The sequence below is a fragment of the Pteropus vampyrus genome, unplaced genomic scaffold (genome assembly GCF_000151845.1).
Source record: "Pteropus vampyrus isolate Shadow unplaced genomic scaffold, Pvam_2.0 Scaffold635, whole genome shotgun sequence".
NCBI lineage: Eukaryota > Metazoa > Chordata > Mammalia > Chiroptera > Pteropodidae > Pteropus > Pteropus vampyrus.
In genome coordinates, this window is record NW_011889416.1 from 783,766 (window position 1) to 807,170 (window position 23,405).

Sequence of the window (23,405 nt, forward strand, 5' to 3'; positions counted from 1 at the left end):
TTAGATTTATGTTCTATAGAGTTAATTTTTGATAAAATGTGAGGTTTGGGCCAAACTTCATTTTTTAAAAAAGTATAGATGTCCAATTTTGCCAAGACCACTGTTAAAAAGACTCCTTTTTCCATTGAATTGCCTTTGCCTCTCTGTCAGAAATCAATTAATTCTATTCTTTGGCTCTATATGTGGAGTCTGTATTCTGTTCCATTGATTTATACTTGTCCCCTCATCAGTACTACACTGTTTTGATTACTCTAGCTTTTTAAGTGTTGAAATCCTGTAGAGTTAGGCCTCCAACTTTTTCTCTTTCAAAATTGTTTTGATTACTCTATGTGTTTGGCATCCCCATGTAAACTTTAGAATCAGCTTGTTAATTTCTACAAAAAAAAAAATCCTACTGGAGTTTTGATTAGAATCGTGTTGAATTTGTAGATCAATTTGGGAAGAAGTGATATCTTTTCTATTTGAATCTTCTAATCCAAGAACACTCATTTGTTTTTTTAGCCTTGTTTTCAGCCAGTCTCTCATATCTCTGGACTTGATTGAAGATTTTCTTGAATTGGCTAGTAGGGAGAAGACAGAAGATAAAGATAAACCTCTTATTTATAAAGGTGAGTTACAAACATTTCTATATTATAATTTTTAAAACATTTATTTATACATATTACATAAACATTTTAACAGTAAAAGAAAAAATATTGCCCAGACCCACAAAAATTTTTTTAAACAGCTTTATTGAGATGTAATTCACATACTGTATAGTTCAACCATTTAAAATGTACAATTTAATGGTTTTTAGTAGATTTACAGAGTTGTGTAACTATTACAGCCAATTTTTGAAAGTGTTAATCATCACCAAAGAAACCCTGTACCCTTTAGCTATCATGCTCCTACCTCCCCCTTGTACCCTTATGCAGTCACTAATATTTGTTTCTATAGATTGACCTTTCTGGACCTTTCATATAAATGGATTCATATAATATGCGGTCTTTTGTGACTGGCTTCTTTCATATAAAATGTTTTCAAGGTTCATTCATGTTGTAGCATGTGATAGTACTTCATTTGTGTTTACGGCCTAATAAAAATTCATTTTCTGGATAATACCCACATTTTGATCTTCCTTCCTTCCTTCCTTCCTTCCTTCCTTTCCTTCCTTTCCTTCCTTTCCTTCCTTTCCTTCCTTTCCTTCCTTTCCTTCCTTTCCTTCCTCCCTCCCTCCCCTTGTGACTATTATGAGTAATGCTGCTATGAACATTTGTATACAAGGTTTTATTTATTTAATTTAAACATCTGTTTTCAGTTCTTTTGGATATATACCTAGGAATGGAATTATTGGGTCATATGATAATTCTCTGTTTAACTTATTGAGGAACTACCAAACTGTTTTCCACACTCACTGCACTATTTTACATTCCCACAAGCAGTGTACAGGGTTTCCAATTTCTCCACATCTTCGCCTGTGCTTGTTTTGTATTTTATTTTTAAATTATAGCCATCCTAGTATCTGTGAAGTGGTATCTCATTGTGATTTTGATTTGTATTTCTCTAATGACTAATAATGTTCAGCATTCAGATCTACCCGTTTTTGAATTTGGGTTATTAGTCTTTTTTGTTACCGAGTTGAGAGGTTTGTTTGTTTGTTTGTTTGTTTGTTTTACATTTTCTGCCTACTAGCCCTTATCAGCTATACAATTTGTAAATATTTTATCTTATTCTGTGTGTTGTCTTTTTACTTTGAGTGTCCTCTGATGCACAAAAGCTTTTATTTTTCATTTTGATGAAGTCCAATTTATTTATTTTTATGTTACTTATGCTTTTAGTGTTATAGTAACAAACCAATGCCAAATCCAAGTTCATGAAGTTGTACCCCTATGTTTCCTTCAAAGAATTATATAGTTTTAGCTCTTATATTTAGATCTTTGATCCATTTTGAGTTAATTTTTATATATAGTATAAGCTAAAGGTCCCACTTCAGTCCTTCACTATGGCTATCCAGTTGTCCTAGCACTAGTTTTTGAAAAGACCATTCTTTCCCCATTGAATAGTCTTGGCACCCTTGTTGAAAATCAGTTGACCATGGAGACATAGATTTATTTCTTGATTCTGAGTTCTATTCCATTAATCCATGTTTCAGTCCTTATGCCAGTAACACGCTGTATTGATTACTGTTGCTTTGAAAGTACATTTTGAAAGTGTGAGTCTTCCTGCTTTGTTCTTCAAGATTGTTTTGGCTGTTTGGTCCCTTGCAATTCCATATAAATTTTAGAATCACCTTATACATTTCTACAAAGAAGTCAGTTTGGATTCTGATAGGAATTGTGTTGAATTTGTTTCTACTTATTTTATTGTTTTTGATAGTATTGTAAGTAGAATTGTATACTTAATTTCATGTTTTAATTTTTCATTGCAAATACATAAATTGAGTTTTGTCTATTAAATCATTTATTTTAATTGTGTTTTAGTGGATTTCTTAAAGGATCATCCAAATACAAGATCATGTCATCTGCAAATAGAGATAATTTTCTTCTTCCTTTCCAGTGTGGATTACTTGCCCACTTTCCCTGGTTAGAATCTCAAGTACAATGTTGAATTGAAGTGGCAAGAGCCAAAATCCTTTTCTTGTTCCTGATCTTAGGAGGAAAGAATGTGATCTTGCACTATTATTTAAAGTTTTAGCTTTCACTATAATGTATAGTTTTAGCTTTCGTTTTTTCATGGATACTGTTTTTCAAGTTGAGGAAGGAAGGTCCCTTCTCTTTCTAGTTTTTTGTTTTTTATTGTGAATGTGTGTTGGATAGTATCAAATGATTTCTCTGCATCTATTGAGATGATCATGTGGGTTTTAAAATTCTATTGATATGGAATATTACTTTGATTATCATATTTTAAACCAACCTTACGTACCTGGGATAGATCCCATTTGGTCATTGTATATAATTCTCTTTATATGTTGTTGGATTTAGTATGCTAGTATTTTGTTGAGGATTTCTGCCTCCTTATACATAAGAGATACTAGTTTTCAGTTTTGTTTTCTCATAATGCTTCTGTGTGGTTTTGGTATGAGTCTAATAGTGGCCTCATTTAATGAGTTGGGAAATGATCCCTCTTTGATTTTTTGGAATAGTTTGGAAAGGATTGGTATTAATTTTTCTTAAAATATTTGCTAGAATTCAACAGTGAAGCCATTTGGACCTGTTTTTTCTTGTGGGTAGTAGTAGTTGTTGTTATTATTACTATAAAATATACATAACAAAATTTAACATTTTGTCAGTGAAAAGGTAACCTACAGAATAGGAGGAAACACTTGCAAATGATATATCTGCTAAGGTGTTACTATCTAGAACACATAAAGAACTATTGCGCCTCAACAACAACAACAACAACAACAACAAAATAACTGGATTCAAAAAATGAGCATAAGACTTGAATAGATATTCTCTAAAGATGATATACAAATGACTAACAACCACATGAAAACATGGTTAACATCACTAATTATTAGAGAATTGAGAATCTAAACTACAATACACTTAATACAACCCAACACTCAATAGGATGGCTGCTATTAAAAATGACAGGAATGTAATATAATGCAGCCACTATGGAAAACAGTATGGCAGGCAGTTCCTCAACAAATTAAAACTAGAATTATCATATGATCCAGCATGCCCTTCTGGGTATAAACCCAAAAGAATTTAAAGTGTGGTCTCAAAGAGATATTTGTATACCCATATTAATAGCAGCATTATTGACAATACTAAAAAGTTGGAAACAACCCAAATGTACATCGGTAGATCAATGGATTAACAAAATGCAGTACACATATACAATGAAATATTATTCAGCTTTTCAAAGGGAGGAAATCTCGTCACATGCTACAATATGAATGAACTTTGAAGATATTATACTAAGTGAAATAAGCCAACACAAAAACGACAAATACTATGCAATTCCATTTGTTTGAGATATCTGAAGTAGTCAGATTCATAGAGACAGAAAGTAGAATAGTGAGGAAGCAGAGAATGGGTAGTTGTTTAATAGGTATGGTTTCGGTTTTGCAAGATGAAAAAGTTCTTGAGACCTGTTAACACTACTGAACTGTACACTTAAAATGCTTTAGCTGGTAAATGTTATGGTATGTGTGTTTTACTACAATTTAAAAAGTTACACAACCAACTCCTTAGTGGAAGTGCGGTAAAGCAAGGTTATTGTTTGTTTTGTTTTACATTAATTTTTCCATTTTGTCAGTATTTGTCTTTCATTAAACATACAAATTTTTAAAAACTGGTAAGAGATATTGGACAAGAAAATGAGAACTCAGTAGTTTTTTGTTTATTCTGTAAGGCAAAGTAGATTTGTATATAAAATTAAATAGGCGTTATTAAAAAAAAAACCAAAAAAACGATATTTGATGAATACCCACCAGGTACCCTGTCAAGGACTGGGACATATCCAAAAAAATATTACTATGAGTAATGTCAGTGAGTTTACAGTTGTCCCTCTCTTAAGGAGCTAATAGTCTAATGGTGAATATAGATACTAAACAAATAAATACAGAAAATTAAACGCCCAGGAAATTGAGAGGAGGAAAATATTTCTATGATTTAGGAAGAAGTTGGTGTAATCATCATACCTCAAGATATCTTGGAAATCTCCTTAGTATGTCTTAACCTTATTTCTCCTTATCAGTCAATTAGTAGAAAACAAAGAAATCCAAATTGGGAGGAGAGAAATAGGAAGAAAAAAAGTTTCTACAATTTTGACCATTTTTAAGTGTCCAGATCTGTAGCATTATTTAAAAGAAATTTCACAAGTCCTGCTGGGGTGCAAGTACATGAAGCTCCTTACCCTGTCATGCCAGAAGTCCTCTCCCCATAAAATAAGTTTAGTTTTTAAACTTTTTATTGTTTCAGAAACATTAAAAATTTTTTTAATTTTTAAATTATTGTTGACATTCAACATATTAGTTTCAGGTATACAGCATAGTGGTTAGACACTTATATAATTTATGAAGTGATCCCCCTGATAAGTCTTGTACTTACCTGGCACCATACATAGTTATTACAATATTATTGACTATATTTTCCTATGCTATACTTTCACACTCCCCATGATGATTTTATAACTGTCGGTTTGTACTTTTTAATCCCTTTCCCTTTTCATCAAGCCCTCCAACACTATACCCACATGGCAACTATCAGTTTGTTCTTTGTATCTATGAGCATGTTTCTGCTTTGTTTGTTTGTTTATTTTGTTCTTTAGATTCCACATGTGAGTGAAATCAGATGGCATTGGTCTTTCTCTGTCTGACTTACTTCACTTAGCATAAAACTCTCTAGGTCCATCCATGTTGTTGTAAATGGCAAGACTTCCTTCTTTTTAATGGCTGAATAATGTTACATTATATATATGTACCACTTCTTTATCCATTCATTTATTGATGGAAACTTAGGTTGCTTCCATATCTTGGCTATTGTAAATAATTCAACGAACATAGGGGTGCATATGTCTTTTTGAATTAGTGTTTTGGATTTCTTTGGAGAAATACTCAAAAATGGACTTTCTGGGTCAAAAGATAGTTCTTTTTTTAATAATTAGAGGAGCTTCCATATTGTTTTCCATAGTGGCTGCCCCAATTTGCAATCCCACCAACAGTGTATGAGGGTTTCCTTTTCTCCACATCTTCTCTAACATTTGCTGTTTGTCGATTAATTGAGGATGGCCTTTCTGACAAATGTGAGATGATATCTCACTTGTGGTTTTAATTTAATTCCCTGATGATTAGTGATACTGAGCCTCTTCACATATGTCTGTTGGCCATCTGTGTCCTCTTTGGAGAAATATCTATTTAGGTCCTCTGACTGTCTTTTAATTGGATGGCTTTTTTTTTTCCTTTTGGTGTTAAGTTGTATAAGTTCCTTATATATTTTGAATATTAACCCCTTATTGGATATATCATTAGCAAATATCTTCTCTCATTCAGTACTTTTTCTCTTCATTTTGTTTACGGTTGCCTTCTCTGCAAAAACTTTTTATTTTGATGTAGTTCCATCTTTTTATTTTTTCTTTTGTTTCACTTGCCTGAGAAGATCTATCCAAAAAAGTATTACTAAGAGTAATGTCAAAGAGTTAACTGCCTAAGTTTTCATTTATTAGTTTTATGGTTTTGGGTCTTACATGAGAGTCTTTAGTCGATTTTGAGTTTATTCTTGTAAATGATGTAAGAAAGTTTCTTTTTTTGCATATTTCATTTTTTTTGCATATATCTCTAGTTTCATTTTTTGCATGTGTATCTACAGTTTTCCCAACACTGTCTATTGAAGAGACAGTCCTTACCCTATTGTTTATTCTTGCCTCCTTTGTTATAGATTAATTGACCATGTCAATGTAGGTTTATTTCTGGGCTCTTTATTATGTTCTGTTGATCTATGTGTTTGTTTTTATGCAAGTAACATGCCATTTTCATTACTGTAACCTTGTACTATAGTTTGATATCAGGTAGCATAATACTTCCAATTTTGTTCTTCCTCAAGATTGCATTGGCTATTCAGGGACTTTTGTGGTTCCATATAGATTTTAGGATGAATTGTTCTAGTTCTGTGAAAAATGCCATTGGTATTTTGATAAGGATTGCACTGAATCTATAGATTGCTTTGGGTAGTATGGATGTTTGAATGATGTTATTTCTGCCTATTTATGAGCACGGTATATGCTTCCATTTATTTGTGTCTTCATTGTTTTTCTTGAATGTCTTATAATTATCCAGTTGTCTTTTACTACATTGTTTAAATTTATTTTTAAGTATTTTATTTTTGTGATACAATTGTGAATGGGATTGTTTTCTTAATTTCTCTGATAGTTTTGTTATTGGCATATAAAATGCCACCAATTTCTGAATATTAATTTTGTATCTTGCTACTTATTGAATTCATTTATCAATTCTAACAGTTTTGTGTGTGTGTGTAGAATATTTTAGAGTTCTTTATATATAGCATCAAGTCATATGCAAATAGTGACAGATTTACTTCCTATCCAATTTGGATGCCTTTTGTTTCTTTTTCTTCTCTGATTGCTATGGCTAGGACTTCGAATACTACGTTGAATAGGAGTTGTGAAAGTGGACATTCTTTTCTTGTTTCTCATCTTAAGGAAAACACTTTTAGCTTTTCCTGGTTGAGTATGATGTTAGCTGTGGGTTTGTGATATATGACCTGTAGTATGTTGTTCCCTCTATTCCCACTTTGCTGAGAGTTTTTATCATAAACCGATGTTAGAGTTTGCCAAAGTTTTTCTGCATCTATTAATATGATCATATATTTTTTATCTTTCATTTTGTTTACATGGTGTATCATGTTAAATGATTTGCGGATATTGAACCAACCTTGAATCACTGGAATAAATCCTACTTAATCGTGGTGTATGACCTTTTTAATATATTTCTGAATTTGGTTTGCTAATATTTTGTTGAGGATATTTGCATCTATGTTCGTCAGGTATATCAATTTATAATTCTCTCTTTTTGTAATGTCTTTGGTTTTGGAATCAGAGTAATGGTGGCCTTGTAAAATGAAATTGGGAACATTCCCTCTTAATTTTTTGGAATAGTTTGAGAAGACTAAGTATTCTTTGAATGTTTGGTGAAATTCACCTTTGAAGCCATCTGTTCCAGGATTTTTGTTTATGGGGAGTTTTTTGATTACCAATTCAATTACATTAGTATTTATGGGTCTATTCACATTTTTTTCTTCTTGATTTTGTCCTGTAAGATTATACGTTTCTAGGAATTTATCCATTTCTTCCAGATTGTTTAGTTCATTGGCATATAATTGTTCTTAGTATTTTCTTATAATCCTCTGGATTTCTGGGATGTCAGCTGTCACTTCTGTTTCATTTCTGAATTTGATTATTTGTTTCCTCTCTCATTTTTTCTTCATGAGTCTGGTTAAAAGTTTATCAGTTTACTTATTCTTTTCAAAGAACAGCCATAGGTTTCATTGATCTTTTGTATTGTAGTTTTAGAATCTATTCAGTTTATTTTCCCCATGATGTTTATTATTTCCTTCCTTCTACTCACTTTAGTTTTTCGTTATTATTTTTAATGTTTCTTTAGTTGTGTGTAAAATTAGATTGTTGAAAATTTTCTTTTTTCTTAAGTTAAGCCTGTACGTCTATGAATTTCTCTCTTAGAACTGCTTTGGATGTGTCCCCTAGATTTTGGGTCATTGTGTTTTCATTTTTATTTGTTTCAACGTATCTGTTGATCTCTTTGTTAACTCATTCATTGTTTAGTAACCTGTTATTTAGCCTCCATGTGTTTTTGTATTTTTCAGTTTTTTTCTTGTAATTTCTAGTTTCATATCATTTTGATCAGGGAAGATGCTTGCTACGTTTTCAGTGGTCTTAAATTTACTGAGACTTGTTTTTTGGACAAACATGTGGTCTATCCTGGAAAATGTTCCATGTGCACTTGAAAAGAATGTATATTCTGCTGTTTGGGGGAGAAATGTTCTAAAAACGTCGATTCCATCTGGTCTAATGTGTTATTTAATATTGCTGTTTCCTTGTTGATTTTTCGTCTGGATGATATATCCCTTGATGTCAATGGGGTGTTAAATCCCCTACTAGGACTGTGTTACTGTCAATCTCTCCCTTTATGTCTGTCAATATTTGCATTATTTATTTAGGTGCTCCTACATTGGGTGTGTAAATATTGATGAGGGCTATATCTCATTGTTGGATTTCTCCTTTTATCATTATGAAATGTCTTTCTTTGTCTCTTGTTATAGCCTTTGTTTTAAAATGCATGGTATATGGTATACGTATTATTTCCCCAGCCTTTTTTTCATTTTCATTTTCATAAAATGTCTTTTTTCATTCTTTTTCTATCAGTCTATGTCTTTTGTTCTGAAGTGGGTCTTTTGTAGGCAGCATATGTATGGGTCTTTTTTTCTTATCCATTCAGCTACTCTCTGTCTTTTGATTGGAGTATTTAATTCATTTACATGTAAAGTAATTATTGATAGTTATGTAGTTATTACCATTTTATTATTCATATTTTTAATTTTTTTTTCTTCTTAAAGAAGTTCCTCTAACATTTCTTGTAATACTAGTTTGATGGTGTTGAACTCCTTTAGCTTTCTCTTATCTGGAAAGCTCTTTATCTGTCCTTTGATTCTAAAATGATAGCTTTGCTGGATAGAGTAATCTTGGTTGTGGGTCCTTGCTTTTCATCGCTTTGACTATTTCATGCCAATCCCTCTGGCCTGCAAAGCTTCTGTTGAGAAATCAGCTGACGTTCTTATAGGCATTCTCTTGTAGGTAACTAACTGCTTTTCTCTTGCTGCTTTTATTCTGTCTTAAACCTTTAAGCCATTTCAAATTATGATGTGTGTTGATGTGGGCCTCTTTGGGTTTATGTTATTTGGGACTTATGTTTCCTGGACTTATATGTGTATTTCCTTTGCCAGGTTAGGGAAATTTTTAGTCATTGTTTCTTTAAATAGATTTTCAATCCCTTGTGTTCTCTTCTCTATCTGGCACCCAAAATGTTGATATGCTTGATGTCCCAGAAGTCCCTTAAACTAGCCTAAATTTTTATTCTTTTTTTTCCCCCTCTTATCAGTTTGGTACTTTCTGTTACCTTGTCTCTGAATCACTGATTCTATCCTCTGCCTCATCTAATCTACTGCCATATAATGTGTTCTTCATTTCTGACCGACTTTTTTTTTTTTTTTACAATTTCTATACCTTTGTGTAAGTTCTCACTTAGATAATCTATTTTCCCCCATGTTTCTTAATCATCCTTTTCACCAGTGTTTTGAACACTTCCTGGTAGATTGCTTAGCTCCATTTCATTTAGTTCTTTTTCTGTTATTTTGTCCTCTTCTTTCATTTGGGACATGTTCTTTTTGTCTCCTCATTTTGGCTGACTCCTTGTGTTTGTTTCTTTGTATTAGGCAGATCTGCTATATCTCCCAGTCTTGGTAGGGTGGCCTTATGTAGTTGGTGTACTAAAGGGCCTAGTAGTGCTTTCTCCCTGGTCTCCTTAGATGGGTACTCCAGTTGTGTCCCTTTCATGGGTTGTGTGTTCCCTCTTGTTGTAATTGATCCTTGATTGCTGTTGGCATATTAGTAGGTGCGAATGACCTGTAGGCAGACTGAGAACTAGCCGTGATTTCAGCAGATGAGCTGTTGTTCTGGGGCTGACTCCATTGAGCGGGATTTGCTTTAGTGGGGCTCTGGTGCTTATCCTGTCTGTCCTTTTGGTATGTCATTTGTGGAGCTAATTGGGTGGTGTTTTGGTGTGGTCTATAGTTGGCCAGCAGGTATGTTGGTTTGGGGACCTCTTGGGAGGTTCTGCAGTTCAGGTGAAGGTCAGCCATTGCCTGTGCCCAGTATGGGGTCACCTCATAGAAACTGCAAACTTATCTGCATTTGGTAACTGCCTGTGCTGTACTTGGAGGCTCCTAGGAGAGGCTATGCTGCAATTCGAGGCTGGTTGCCACTTTGCCTGGCTTGGGGCCATTTAGCAAGAGGTACAGTGTATGCCGAGGCCAGCCACTGCTTATTTGGGGTGTATGGACCTTGGAGAGATTTTAGTTAAGTCTGTAGCATGAGTCAAGACAGGCTGTTTATATGGAAAGGCCACTGGACATGGCTTTGGTGGGCCTGCAAGTTGGCTGGAGTAGGATCTCAGAGAATCAGCGGGGTGGGGCAAGCAGTGTTTGCCAACTTAATGGAGACTCAGATTTGGCACCCATCTGTGCCTGCAAGCTGTGTAGGAGGAGAGCTCAACTAAGGAACAGTGGTGCCTGCCAGCGCTTCTGTCACAGAGGAAGCTACCCCTGCAGCTGTTGTTGAAGCCAGACAATTTAGTTCCTCCCTGTATGTCTCTGGTGCTTTTTGAGCTGCTCTTTTTTTTTTTTTTGCTGGAGCTTAGAGTGTTTGTGAGCTAGTGAGTCTGTGTGTGGGACTTTTAAGAGGACGCCTGGGTCTGTGGCATCCCTCTGTCTCACCTGGACTGAATCACTGGTGATTTTCACAGCCAGATATTTTGGGAACTACTTTTCCCAGCATTGGTGCTCCAGACTGAGGAGCCTGCTGTGGGGCTGGGACCTTTTGTCCCTCAGGGAGACCTCTTCAGCCGAGCTATCCCTCCAGATTTTAAACTGCTATATGTGGGTATGGAACCAGCCCCTCAGCCCCTCCTACCAGTCTCGACATAGCTTCTTTTATATTTTTAGTTATAGGAGTTCTATTTAGCTAGTTAGTCTTCAGATGGTTTTCAAGGGTGGTTTTTCTATAATTTAGTTGTAATTCTGATGTGGTTGTGGGAGAAGGCGAGCCACCATTTACCTACTCTGCTATCTTGACCAAAACTCTTAATATATTTTTCTGTTATTCCTATGTATTAGTTTTTTTTTTAAGTTAGATTTTATGTTCTGCAAGTGCCTCATTATCTGAAAGACAGTGTTACAAAAAAGTTATATCAATTTATCACTACGAATAAATGGAAAATGCCCATGTTACTGTATACCTTTAGTACTATAATAACATTTTCCCCATCTTTAATGGGTAAAAACAGTTGTCTTTGTTTTAATTTATACTTTTTAACCACTGGTAAGGTTGAATATTTTTTATATGCTTGCTAGTTCATATCTAATTTTATAAATTATCTTCAGGAAATATTTGTTTTAACCATCAATCGATTTGGTTTATCATTTGAGTACCTACTACTAGTAGTCCCCCTCCTCCTCCTCCTACTACTGCTGTGTTTTGGGCACTGGACAGTTAATGTGAGCGGTATTACAGGAAATTGTGTTATAGAGTGGGATCAAACGCACATGTGTGCCATAATATAGATAGATATAATTTGCTATAGATCTTAGGTGACAATATTAAGTACTCAATAGCTTAATTACTGTGTGACAGGCACTGTTCTAAGTGGTCTTTTTATATTAACTCATTTAATAAACAATTCTATGCAGTAGATACTGTGGTTATCTCCCATTTTTAAAGATAAAGACACTGAAGCAAAAGGAGTTTAATTTGCCCTGATTGAAAATGCTAGTAAATGATGAAACTGAGATTAAACTTAGGGAGTCTGACTCTGAAGTTAATATTTTTGATTACTAACCTATACTGACTGTATCACAGTTTTTACATGTTGGATTCACAGAAGTGGTAGTACAAATTGTTCATTTGTATTATCACAGAAAGGTGAGTATCTTGAAGTACTTTTTAAAATATTCATATATTGCATTTGTTTATGATTAGCATATTTATTTTAATAATTATCCTACTCAAGTGAACAGTTAATGCAAATATGTCTCCAGCCTCTTACTTTTTTATCCAACCTTCTATCGCAAATTCTTTTTTCCTTAGATGTGTATGCCTTTTTTTCCAGTTGAAAGAAATAAAAACCATAAATAAATAAATTGACTCTCTTAGCCATTACTGAATTTTCATTGAAATTCTAGGGTTTCAATGTAGGTAAAGATATAGGTAAGTAATAAACATGTCAAAAGGCATCTTTTAAACTAATATACTAAGTTTAAGTAAAAAGTTTGCTGAAAGACATAAATCTATTTTGCCAACTTGATTTTAAAGACTCTAGGGTATGATACGAATTTTGCTTGGAAGTGAAATCGTATGTTGACAGTTAAATAATTGATATGAAAATTATGTATGATAAAATATAAAGATATCATAAGCATTTAATCCTTTAGTATTTTAGTATCATCGTAAATATTGAATAAAATTTCACTTTACTATTCAAAAGGCAAACATATCTGATTACTGTTTAACTTATAAAGTCACAGTCTTTTACTTAATCTCACACACACACACACACACACACACACACAATTGTCATGAAATAGCAACATCTGCTGATATTTGTGGCTAGACTATATATAATAGTTTTGGCACATAATAGGTATTCAATAAATACTTGTTCAGGGAATGAATAAATGCCTTATATGTCTTTTATCTGATCAGTATCAACATGTTAATAAGAAGGGGGAAACCGGGATGTTTATAGATCTAATTAAAAGCAAGCTTCATGAGCATAATGCACCTTAATCATATTCTTTTGCAAGTTTTAAAGGATTGTAATCAAGGAACTCTTTTAAGAAATCCACATGTAGACGAAATACTTTCTTAAAGTACCTTTGTTATTCAGTATCTATTGGAAGGAAATCTGTGGTAAATTTATTTGTAATACAATGAATTATCTCTTGATTAAAAATTTTGCTTAGCTATGCAAATATAATATATATAACCAGCTTTTAAATGGTGAGGAAGGAAGAAAATCTATTACTAGCAGAACAATGTATTTCAAATTTCTCTCTCTCTCTCTCTCTCTCTCTCTCTCTCTCTCTCTCTCTCTCTCTCTTTTTCTTTTTTTTTTTTTTTGGTCAAATATTCAGGTGAAGGGAAGTGGCTCCGAAACATTGACTATTACCGTTTAGATGGTTCTACTACTGCACAATCAAGGAAAAAATGGGCTGAGGAATTTAATGATGAAACTAATGTGAGGTAGGAAACCTTTTTTGTTTGTGTAGAGAGGTTTTAAAAAGTTATTAAAAATCTACCTACAGTAAAATTCACTTTTTAGTATATATTCTACAGTTTTTGATGAATGCATGATATAGTCAAGATAGAAAATGGTTTCATCATACCTAAAAATTCACTCATGGAATCATACAATTTGTAGCCTTTTGAGTCTCACTTATTTCACAAGGCAAAATGCATTTGAGATTTATCCTTATTGTTATATATGTCAATGGTTGTTTTCCTTTTTATTGTTCAATAATATTCCATTGTATGGATGTATCACAGTTTATTTGCAGTTGAGAGATGTTTACGTTGTTTCTAGGTTTTGGAATTAAAATTGAAGCTGCGCTAAATAGCCATGTATAAGTTTTTGTGTGACCCCTAGATATTTACCCAAGTGAAATGAAAATCTAGGAGTTCAATTCCTGGGTTGTATGGTAAGTTTATATTTAGTTTGTAAGAAACTGCCAGTTTTAAAAGCAGTTGTACAGTTGTTCATTCCCACCAGCAGTGTCTGAGAGTTCCAGTTGCTCTTCATTCTTGTTAGTGCTTGGTATTATTGTGTTTTCTTTTGTTTTGTTTTTAATTTTATTTTATTTATTGTTTGGTGACATTGGTTAACAAAATCCAGTAAGTTTCAGGTCTGAAATTTAACAGTAAGGCATATATATATTGCATTGTGTGTTCCCCACCTATAGTTAGATTTCTTTCTGTCACCACATATTTGACCTTTTTTACCCACATCTATCTCCCTCTCCCCCTATCTATCTCCCTCCTCCTCCCTCTCCCCCTACACTCTGGTAACCACTAGTCTATTGTCCATGTCCATGAGTCTCTGTTTGTCCTGTTTGTTTCTTTTACGTTTATATCCCACATATGAGTGATAGCATGTGGTTTTCAACTTTTTCTGTCTGGCTTATTTCGCTTAGCATGATTATCTCAAAGTCCATCCATGTTGTCACAAATAGCACTATTTCATCTCTGCTAATGACTGAGTAATATTTTATTGTATATATGTATGACAGCTTCTTTAACCAATCATCTATCATAGGACACATCGATTGCTTCCATATCCTGGCCACCATGAATAATGCTGCTATGAACATCGGTGTCCAAATATCTTTTCGAATATGGATTTTCAAGGCTTTGGAGTAAATACCCAGAAGAGGGATTGCTGGATCATGTGGTAGATCAATTCTTAGTTTTTTTGCAGCCCTACCAGCAGTGTATGAGGGATCCTTTTTCTCCACATCCTCTACAAAACTTGTTATTAATTGTCCTATTGAATAGCTATTCTAACAAGTGTGAGATGATATCTCATTGTGGTTTTGATTTACATTTCCCTATTAGCTAGCGATGTTGAGCATGTTTCCATGTGTTTGTTGGCTGTTTGTATGTCTTCTTGGGAGAAGTATCTGTTTAGGTTCTCTGCTCATTTTTTAATTGGATTTTTTGGGATTTTTTTAGTTGTTGAGTGGTATGAGTTCTTTGTATATTTTGGATATTTATTAGGCCCTTATCGGAGGCATTGTTTGCAGATATCTTCGCCCATTCAGTTGCTTGCCTCTTTGCCTTGATGTTTTCTTTTGCTATGCAGAAGCTTTTCGGTTTGATATCGTCCTATTCATTTATTTTTGCCTATACTTCTCTTGTCTATGAGGTTAAATTCATAAAATCCTCTCTAAGTCCAAGGTCCATGAGTTTAGTTCCAGTGTTTTCTTCTATTCAATTTATTGTTTTGGGTCTTATATTTAGGTCCTTAATCCATTATGGGATAATTTTGGTGTGTGGTGATAGACAACAGTCTAGTTTCATACTTTTGCATGTGCCTTTCCGGTTTTCCCAGCGCCTTTTATTAAAGAGGCTTTCCTTTCTCCACTGTATATTTTTGGCTTTTTGTCGAAAATTATTTGCCCATATAAACATAGGTTTGTTTTTGGACTCTTGATCTGTTCCACTCGTCTGTGTATCTGTTGTTCTTCCAATAGCATGCCATTTTGATTATTGATGCTTTATAGTATAATTTAAAGTCAGGCAAAGTAATGCCTCCCACGTCATTCTTTTTTCTCTGGATGGCTTTGACAATTTGGGGTCTTCTATGCTTCCATACAAAATCTGATGATTTTTTGTTCCATTTCTTTAAAAAATGCCAATGGAATTTTGATGGAGATTGCATTAAATCTATATAATGCTTTAAGTAATAAGGTCATTTTAACTATATTGTTTCTTCCAATCCAAAACACAATATCTTTCCATTTCTTTGTATCTTCTTGTAATTCTTTTAATAGGGTCTTATAGTTTTCATTATATAGGTCCCTCACATATTTCGTTAGGTTTATTACTAGGTATTTTTTTTTCTTTTTGTTGCCATTGCAAAAGGAATTATTTTTTCTACTTCTATTTCTGACAATTTGTTATTAGAATATAGGAATGCTATGGATTTTTGAACGTTGATTTTGTATCCGGAAACTTTACTGTATTTGCTTATTGTTTCTAGTAGTGTTCTTGTGGAGTCTTTAGGGTTTTCTGTGTAGAGAATCATGTCATCCACAAATAGTGACAGTTTGACTTCATTTCCTAATTGGATGCCTTTTATATCTTTCTCTTGTCTGACTGCACTCTCTAAGACCTTCAATGTTATATTGAATAACAGTGGCGATAGTGGACATCTTTGCCTTCTTGCTGATCTTAGAGTGAAGGTTTTTAGTTTTTCACCATTAAGTATAATGTTGGCTAAGAGTTTGTCATATATGGCCTTTATTATGTTAAGGTACTTTCCTTCTATACCAATTTTGTGAAGTGTTTTGATCATAAATGGATCCTGTATCTTTTCGAAGTCTTTTTCTACATCTATTAATATGATCACGATTCTTAGTTTTTAATTTTTTATGTGGTGTATCACATTAATCGATCTGCGTATGATGAGCCATCCCTGTGCCCCTGGAATGAAGCTGACTTGATCGTGGTGTATAATCTTTTGAATATGTTGCTGTATTCAGTTTGCTAGTATCTTATTTAGGATTTGTGCTTCTGTGTTCATGAGAGATGTTGGTCTGTAGTTTTCTTTTTTTTGTGTGTTGTCTTTACCAGGTTTTGGTATCAGGGTAATATTGGCCTCATAAAATCAGTTAGGAAGTATTGCCTCCTTTTTTATTTTTTTGGATAAATTTGAGGAGACTACGTATTAAATTTTTTTTCAGTGTTTGGTAGAATTCATTGGTGAAGCCATCTGGTCCCAGAGTTGTCCTTTTTGGTAGGTTTTTGATGATTGTTTCAATTTCCAAACTGCTGATCAGTCTATTTAGAATTTCGAATTTTTGATTCAGTCTAGGCAGGTTGTAGCTTTCTAATTACTCGTCGATTTCTTCTAGGTTATTAAATTTGGTGTTGTATACTTTTTCATAGTATTTTTGTATGATTCTTTGTATTTCTGCAGTGTGTGTCATAATTTCCCCTCTTTCATCCCTGATTTTGTTTACTTGTGTCTTTTCTCTTTTTTTCTTTAATGAATCTAGCCAGGGGTTTGTCAATTTTATTAACTTTTTCAAAGAACCAGCTCCTCGTTGTATTTATTTTTTCTATTATATTTTTGTTATCAATTTTATTTATTTCTGCTCTAATTTTTAGAGCAGAAATAAATGTGTGTGTGTGTGTGTGTGTGTGTGTGTGTACATTACTTCATTTTCTTCTTCGTGTGCCTTATATCCATTCCCCTTTGCTAATTTGGATCTTTGACTACTCCCCTTTTCTGTCATTGTTGTCTCAGAGTTTCCCTATGTATGCTGAACATTCATTACTATCTTGCTATAGCAAATCTTTTCTTACTTAAGTTAATAATGCCCTGTTCTTAGTAAGTGTTGCACTCATCAGTCCGTACTCCTAGTTATGTTTTGTTGTTGTTGTTGTTGTTGTTGTTATTTTGTTTTAGATGAGCTGACCCCTTTCAGTATTTCTTGTAATGCAGGCCTCATAGTGGAGAATTCTCTCAAATTTTGTGTGTCTGGAAAGGTCTTTATTTCTCCTTCATATCTAAAGGAGAACTTTGCTGTATACATTATTCCTGGCTGGTAATTCCTTTCATTTAATATTTTGAATATTTGATTCCATTCTTTTCTGGCTAGTAAAATTTGCACTGAGAAGTCCAAGGATAATCTAATGGATTTTCCTTTATAGGTTACCGTCTTCTTTTCCCTGGCTGCCTTGAGAATTCTTTCTTTGTCGTTGATTTTTGATAATTTTAATACAATGTGTCTTGGAGAAGGCCTTTTTGGGTTGAGATAATTGGGTGTTCTGTTGATTTCTTGAATTCCAAGCTCCAGCTCATTCCTTAGATTTGGGATATTCTCGTTAACTGTTTATCTGAAAATACTTTCTAATATCTGCTCCTTTTCCTCCCCTTCGAGAATGCCCATTATTCTTATGTTTCCTCCCTGATAGTATCAGATAGTTCTTGTATTTCTCTGTCATTCTTTTTTATTCTTCGGTTTCTCTCTTCTTTTTTCTGTGATTTATTTCTAGATTTCTGTCTTCAGTACCACTGATGCTTTCCTCCATTTGGTTGACTCTATTTCCTAAGCTTGCTATTTCATTTTTCATGTCTTTCAGTGTGTTCTTCATCTCCAGAAGTTCTATTCCGTTATTTTGCGGCCTTCAGTCTCCTTGCTAAAGATCTCATTCTGCTCGTCTAGTTCTTTTTTCAATTCCTGAAATTGTTGATATGAATTGTTTTGGATTTCATGGAGTTTTTTCGGAAGTACCATCCCGAATTCTCTGTCATTTAAGTTGCATGTTTCTGTGTCTGTTAGCTGATTTTTTGGAGATTTTTCTTTTTTTCTGAGCTGCCTTGTCTCCTTGGTTTTTCGTGGTATTTAATGGACTATTTCTGGATATTAATGGAAGTGTATTCTGCTTTTTTTTTCCCCCAGAAAGAAATTTTATTATATAAAGATCTCTCTTTAGCCTGAAGGCATTTTTCTTTTGGGTCCAGTAGGTGACATCTAAGCCTCTTGGATCTCTGCTTTATATAATGTCTTAATAATGCCATTTTTTCCTTATAGATATTCAGTCATGCTCTCTACCCTCAGTCTCAGTCCCTGTCAGTGTTAGTGACTGTTTGGGTAGCATTTGTTCAGATTCCCTTTGGGCTCCATGGTGTTCAGTCTTGGAGGATATGCGGGGAGGGCTCTCTGTGTTGGTGGATGAGGGCTGCAGCTCAGCCTTGCATTTTGCAGCCACTCCTGTTAAAAGTCAACTGTTGCTTCTTAGCTGTCCCTACTTGTATGCTGTCCCCACTTCTCTGCTTTCTTCCCTGATCTCTGGGCACTGTTGCTGCGTGGAGCTCACAGCTCTCTCAGGCAGGGCTATTCAGGGAACCCACCCCACCTTCTCCCTTCCCCCTCGTCCTGTAGGGAGCTCCGGCTACAAGAAGCATCTTCTCCTTTTCTCCCAGTCTACCGCCCGTCTCCTGGGGTACTGACCTGTGGTAGCTCTTATGCGAAGATCGCATGCTCAGACATGCTGGTGTGCAGGTTGGGTGTTTTTTGTTGAGTTTTAGATGCTCAGCTTATTGTTGTCTCAAGGGGAGAGTTCTGGGGTCGTCTCTCAGTCCGCCATGTTTTTGTCGTCACTCCTATTGTGTTGTTTATTTTTTTATTTTATTTTTTATTTTTATTTTTTAATTATTTTTTATGATGACATTGGTTAATGAAATCCAATAAGTTTCAGCTGTACACTTTAACAGTAAGGCACATATATGTTTACACTCTGTGTTCACCTGCCACAGTTAGATTTCTTTCTGTCTCCACATATTTGACCCCCTTTACCCTGTCTACCTCCCCCACTCCTATTGTGTTTTTTTAAAAATTATTTTACCTTTTCTTATAGGTATGTAATTGTATGTCGTGATTTTAATTTGCATTTCCATAAAGATGATTGATGTGGAACATCTTTTCATGTACTTATTAGCCATTTTTATATCCTCTTAGGGACAAATCTGTTACAGCGTTTTAAAATAAAGTATTCTTGAGCTCTTTTATCTGTTGTAGAAGCTTGAATCATATATAGTTGACCTTTGAATCATGTGGGAGTTCAGTGCACCAACGCCACACAGTTAAATCCTTATATAACTTTCAACTCCCCAAAAAAGGTAACTACTGATAGCCTACTGTTAAGTGGAAGCCTTACTGATAATGTAAACAGTCGATTAACACATATTTTGTACATTATATGAATTATATACAGTATTGTTTTAATAAAGTAAGCTAGAGAAAAGAAAATGTTACTAAGAAAATCATTAGGAAGAGAAAATTTATGTAAAACCTTTGCATATAAGTGGACCTGTGCAGTTCAAACCCATGTTGTTCAAAGGTCAACTGTACTTTAAGCTATAGAGTGTGTTTTATATGTGTTGCTGATGTTGCTTTTAATTGGTAGCTATAACAGACTTGTACTTCATTTGGAAGAGAATGAAATGTATGTATACACACACACACACACACACACACACACACACACACACATACCTATAAACATATGCACACACACATGCACATGTGTGAAAGCATGGCCTTTAAGAAAAGGATGAATAGATGGAGTTAGTTTAATGGCGGAGTGGCTAAGGTATGCCTTAATAAATGTTTTAAAGTATGGAAGATACTATATTGTGTGTGTTAAACACGTTTTAATTCTAGCAGAATCCTCAACTATACCAAGGTGTAAGGCTAGAGAAATTACAATTATGCCATAGGAAGAGTATATTCTATTTGATATTTAAAATCTGTAGAGTCTGGGAGAGCTTACAAAGGGACAGTTTGTGTAAAAGTGTAAAAGCATATGTTTAAATAATTATTTAAAGAATAAGTACATTTTTATATTTTGTTTGCTATGTTTTTAAAAATTATTTATGTAAGGTAATTTTATTAACCAAATAACCCTAGTCTAATTTGTCAGACTTTATTTAAGCCTTTGACTTGCTCAGTTTCCCAAATTTGTAAATATCATAGTAGCATATGATTTGTCCCATAACATTTCATATTTCATGACCAGTAGGAACAACATTGAAATGTGGAAGCTGAGCTGTCTGCTTCGCTTACTCATTAGCCAATTAACCCCTTTCCCAACATTAGCCAAAAAGTGCCTCTGATTCAAACTCATCATACATATACATACATATATATATATACACATACACATACACACACATACATACATACATGCATACATACATACATACATATATACATATATATCATGGTTTTGAAGGGTTACTCTTGAGTAGCTAAACCTGTCTGGATTATATCCAAAAATGTTAGAGATTATGTCTGTCTGCTGTCTGTCTATATTCTATCTTCTCATGACTCAGTAATTTTCAGAAAATAGAATATAAATATAATATTTGTTTATAGTGAAGCAAATGGATAGACACATTAGGGTAAACTTTAAGATAATGAGCATTTCTAATGTTGTCTTGTGTGACTAGGAAGTAATTTTCAATAGTCTCAACTCGATACTGCTGTTTTAAAACTTTTTATTTAGAGATTTATAGATGCACAGGAACTTGCAAAGATAGTATAGAGACATCCTGTGTACCCTTCACCTGATTTTCCCTAATGGTTACATATTGCACACCTATAATATCAAAACCAAGAAATTGACACTATATCAATGTATATGTATGTCTTTTTATTACATATGTAGAGATTCCAACAATCACCACTACAATCAGGCTACATTCCATCACTACAAAGATTGTTCTCTTACTACCCTGTTTTAGTCACATCCATTCTTACCACCAAGCTTACTACTATCCTTAACTCCTGGCAATAACTAATTTGTTCTCCATCTTCATAATTTTGTAATATCGACACTGTTATATATATAAATGATATCATCATATGTGATCTTTTGAGATTTTTTTTAAGTCAGCATAATGCCCTTCAGCTCCATCCAAGTTGTTATGTATATCAATAATTCATTCCTTTTTATTACAGAGTAGTATTCCATGGTAGGGTTGTACCAGTTCGTTTAATACAAATTGTACATGTATTGCAGGGCATTTTGGTTATTTCCATATTTGGTTATTACACCTAAAGCTGCTATGAATATTATGTACATATTTTGTGTGAATCTAAGGTTTCATTTCTCTAGGATAAATGCCCAAGAGTACAATTGCTAGGTTGCATAGTAAGTGACTAGCTTTTTTAAGAAACTGCCAAACTGTTTTCCGGAGTAGCTGCACCATTTTACATACATCATAGCCTTAGTTTGCATTTCCCTGATGTCTGGTTATATTAAATTTTCTTCTAATGTGTTTATGTGCCATGTATATATCATCATCTTTGTGAAATGTTTCTTCATGTCTTTTGCCCATTTTCCAGTTGGATTGCTTGCTTTTTTACTGTTGAGTTTTGAAAATTCGGTATGAGTCATTTGTCAGATACATGGTTTGCAAATATTTTCTGCCTGTGTATGGTTTGACTTTTCATCTGTTTGTCTTTCACAGAGCAAAAGATTTTAATGGCGATGAAGTCTAGTTTGTGAAACTTTTTTGTCCATTTATTTTTTAGCACAATTTTGGTGTCAAGTCTAAGAACTCTGACCAAAGCCCTAAGTCCTGAAGATTTCTTCTGAATTGTCTTCTAAAAATTTTATAGTTTTATATTTTATATTTAACTCTGAGGTACAGTTTGAGTTAATTTTTGTATAACATGGGATTTAGCTTGAGTTCAGTTTTTTCTTTTTCTTCTTTTTTTTTTTGGCCTGTGGATATTCAATTGCTCTAGCACCATTTGTTGAAAAGGTCACTTTGCACCACCAAATTGCTTTTGTGCTTTCGCGAAAAATCACTTGTCTGTGCTTATGGGGGACAATTTTGGGGTTTGCTGTTCTATTTCATTGATCCATATGTCTATCCATCCTTCTGCCATTACCATATAGTCTTGATTATTGTAGCTGTATAGTAAGGCTTTGTATTAGGTTGAGTAATATCTCCCATTTTATTCTACTTTTTCCAAATTGTTTTAGCTAGTCTGGTATCTTTGCCTCTATACATAAATATTAGAATACTCTTGTCTATGTCTTCAAAAATCTTGCAAGAATTTTAATGGAAATTTCATTAAACCTGTTATCAGTTAGGGGAGAACTGATATCTTTACTATATTAAGTCTCCTGTGAACACTATATCTCTCTCTGTAGATCTTTGATTTCTTTCATCACTGTTTTATAGTTTTTCAGCACATAAGCCTTATATACATTTTGTTAGATTTACACCTAAGTGTTTCACTATTTTAATTTTTTTTTATTTTTCTGTTACAGTTAGCATAAAATATATTTACTTCAGGTGTACAACATAGTGATCAGACAGTTATATAACTTACGAAGTGATCACCCTGATATATCTAGTACCCATCTGACACTATACGTAGTTATTGCAATGTTGACTATATTCCTTATGCTATACTTTACATCCCCATGACTATTTTGTAACTACCAATTGGTACTTCTTAATCCCTTCCCCTTTTTACTCATCCCTCCAACCCCCTTCCTACCTGGCAACCATCAAAATGTTCTCTGTATCTATGAATTTGTTTTGTTTTGTTTGTTATGTTTTTTAGATTCCACATGTAAGCGAAATCTTATGGCATTTGTTTTTTTCCGTCTGACTTATTCTACTCAGCACAATACCTTCTAGGTCCATCTATGTTGTTGCAGATGGCAAGATTTTGTGTGTGTGTGTGTGTGTGTGTGTGTGTGTGTGTGTGTGTGTGTTTTATGGCTGACCAATATTTCATCGTATATATGTATCACCTCTTCTTTATCCATTCATGGACCTCCAGGATGCCACCATATATTGA

The 23,405-nt window shown here is 33.9% G+C and overlaps 1 protein-coding gene across 8 annotated transcripts in view; it reads left to right on the plus strand.

Annotated features, from left to right (window-relative positions):
- The window catches only part of ATRX (ATRX, chromatin remodeler), a 262,193-nt gene that overhangs the window by 196,023 nt on the left and 42,765 nt on the right, over positions 1-23,405 (plus strand). For all 8 annotated transcript variants that reach the window (XM_011384940.2, XM_011384947.2, XM_011384944.2 and 5 more), the window contains 2 exons: positions 502-608; positions 13,428-13,536. In XM_011384940.2, the coding sequence (XP_011383242.1) occupies positions 502-608; positions 13,428-13,536 (216 nt within the window). The remainder of the gene's footprint in view (positions 1-501; positions 609-13,427; positions 13,537-23,405) is intronic.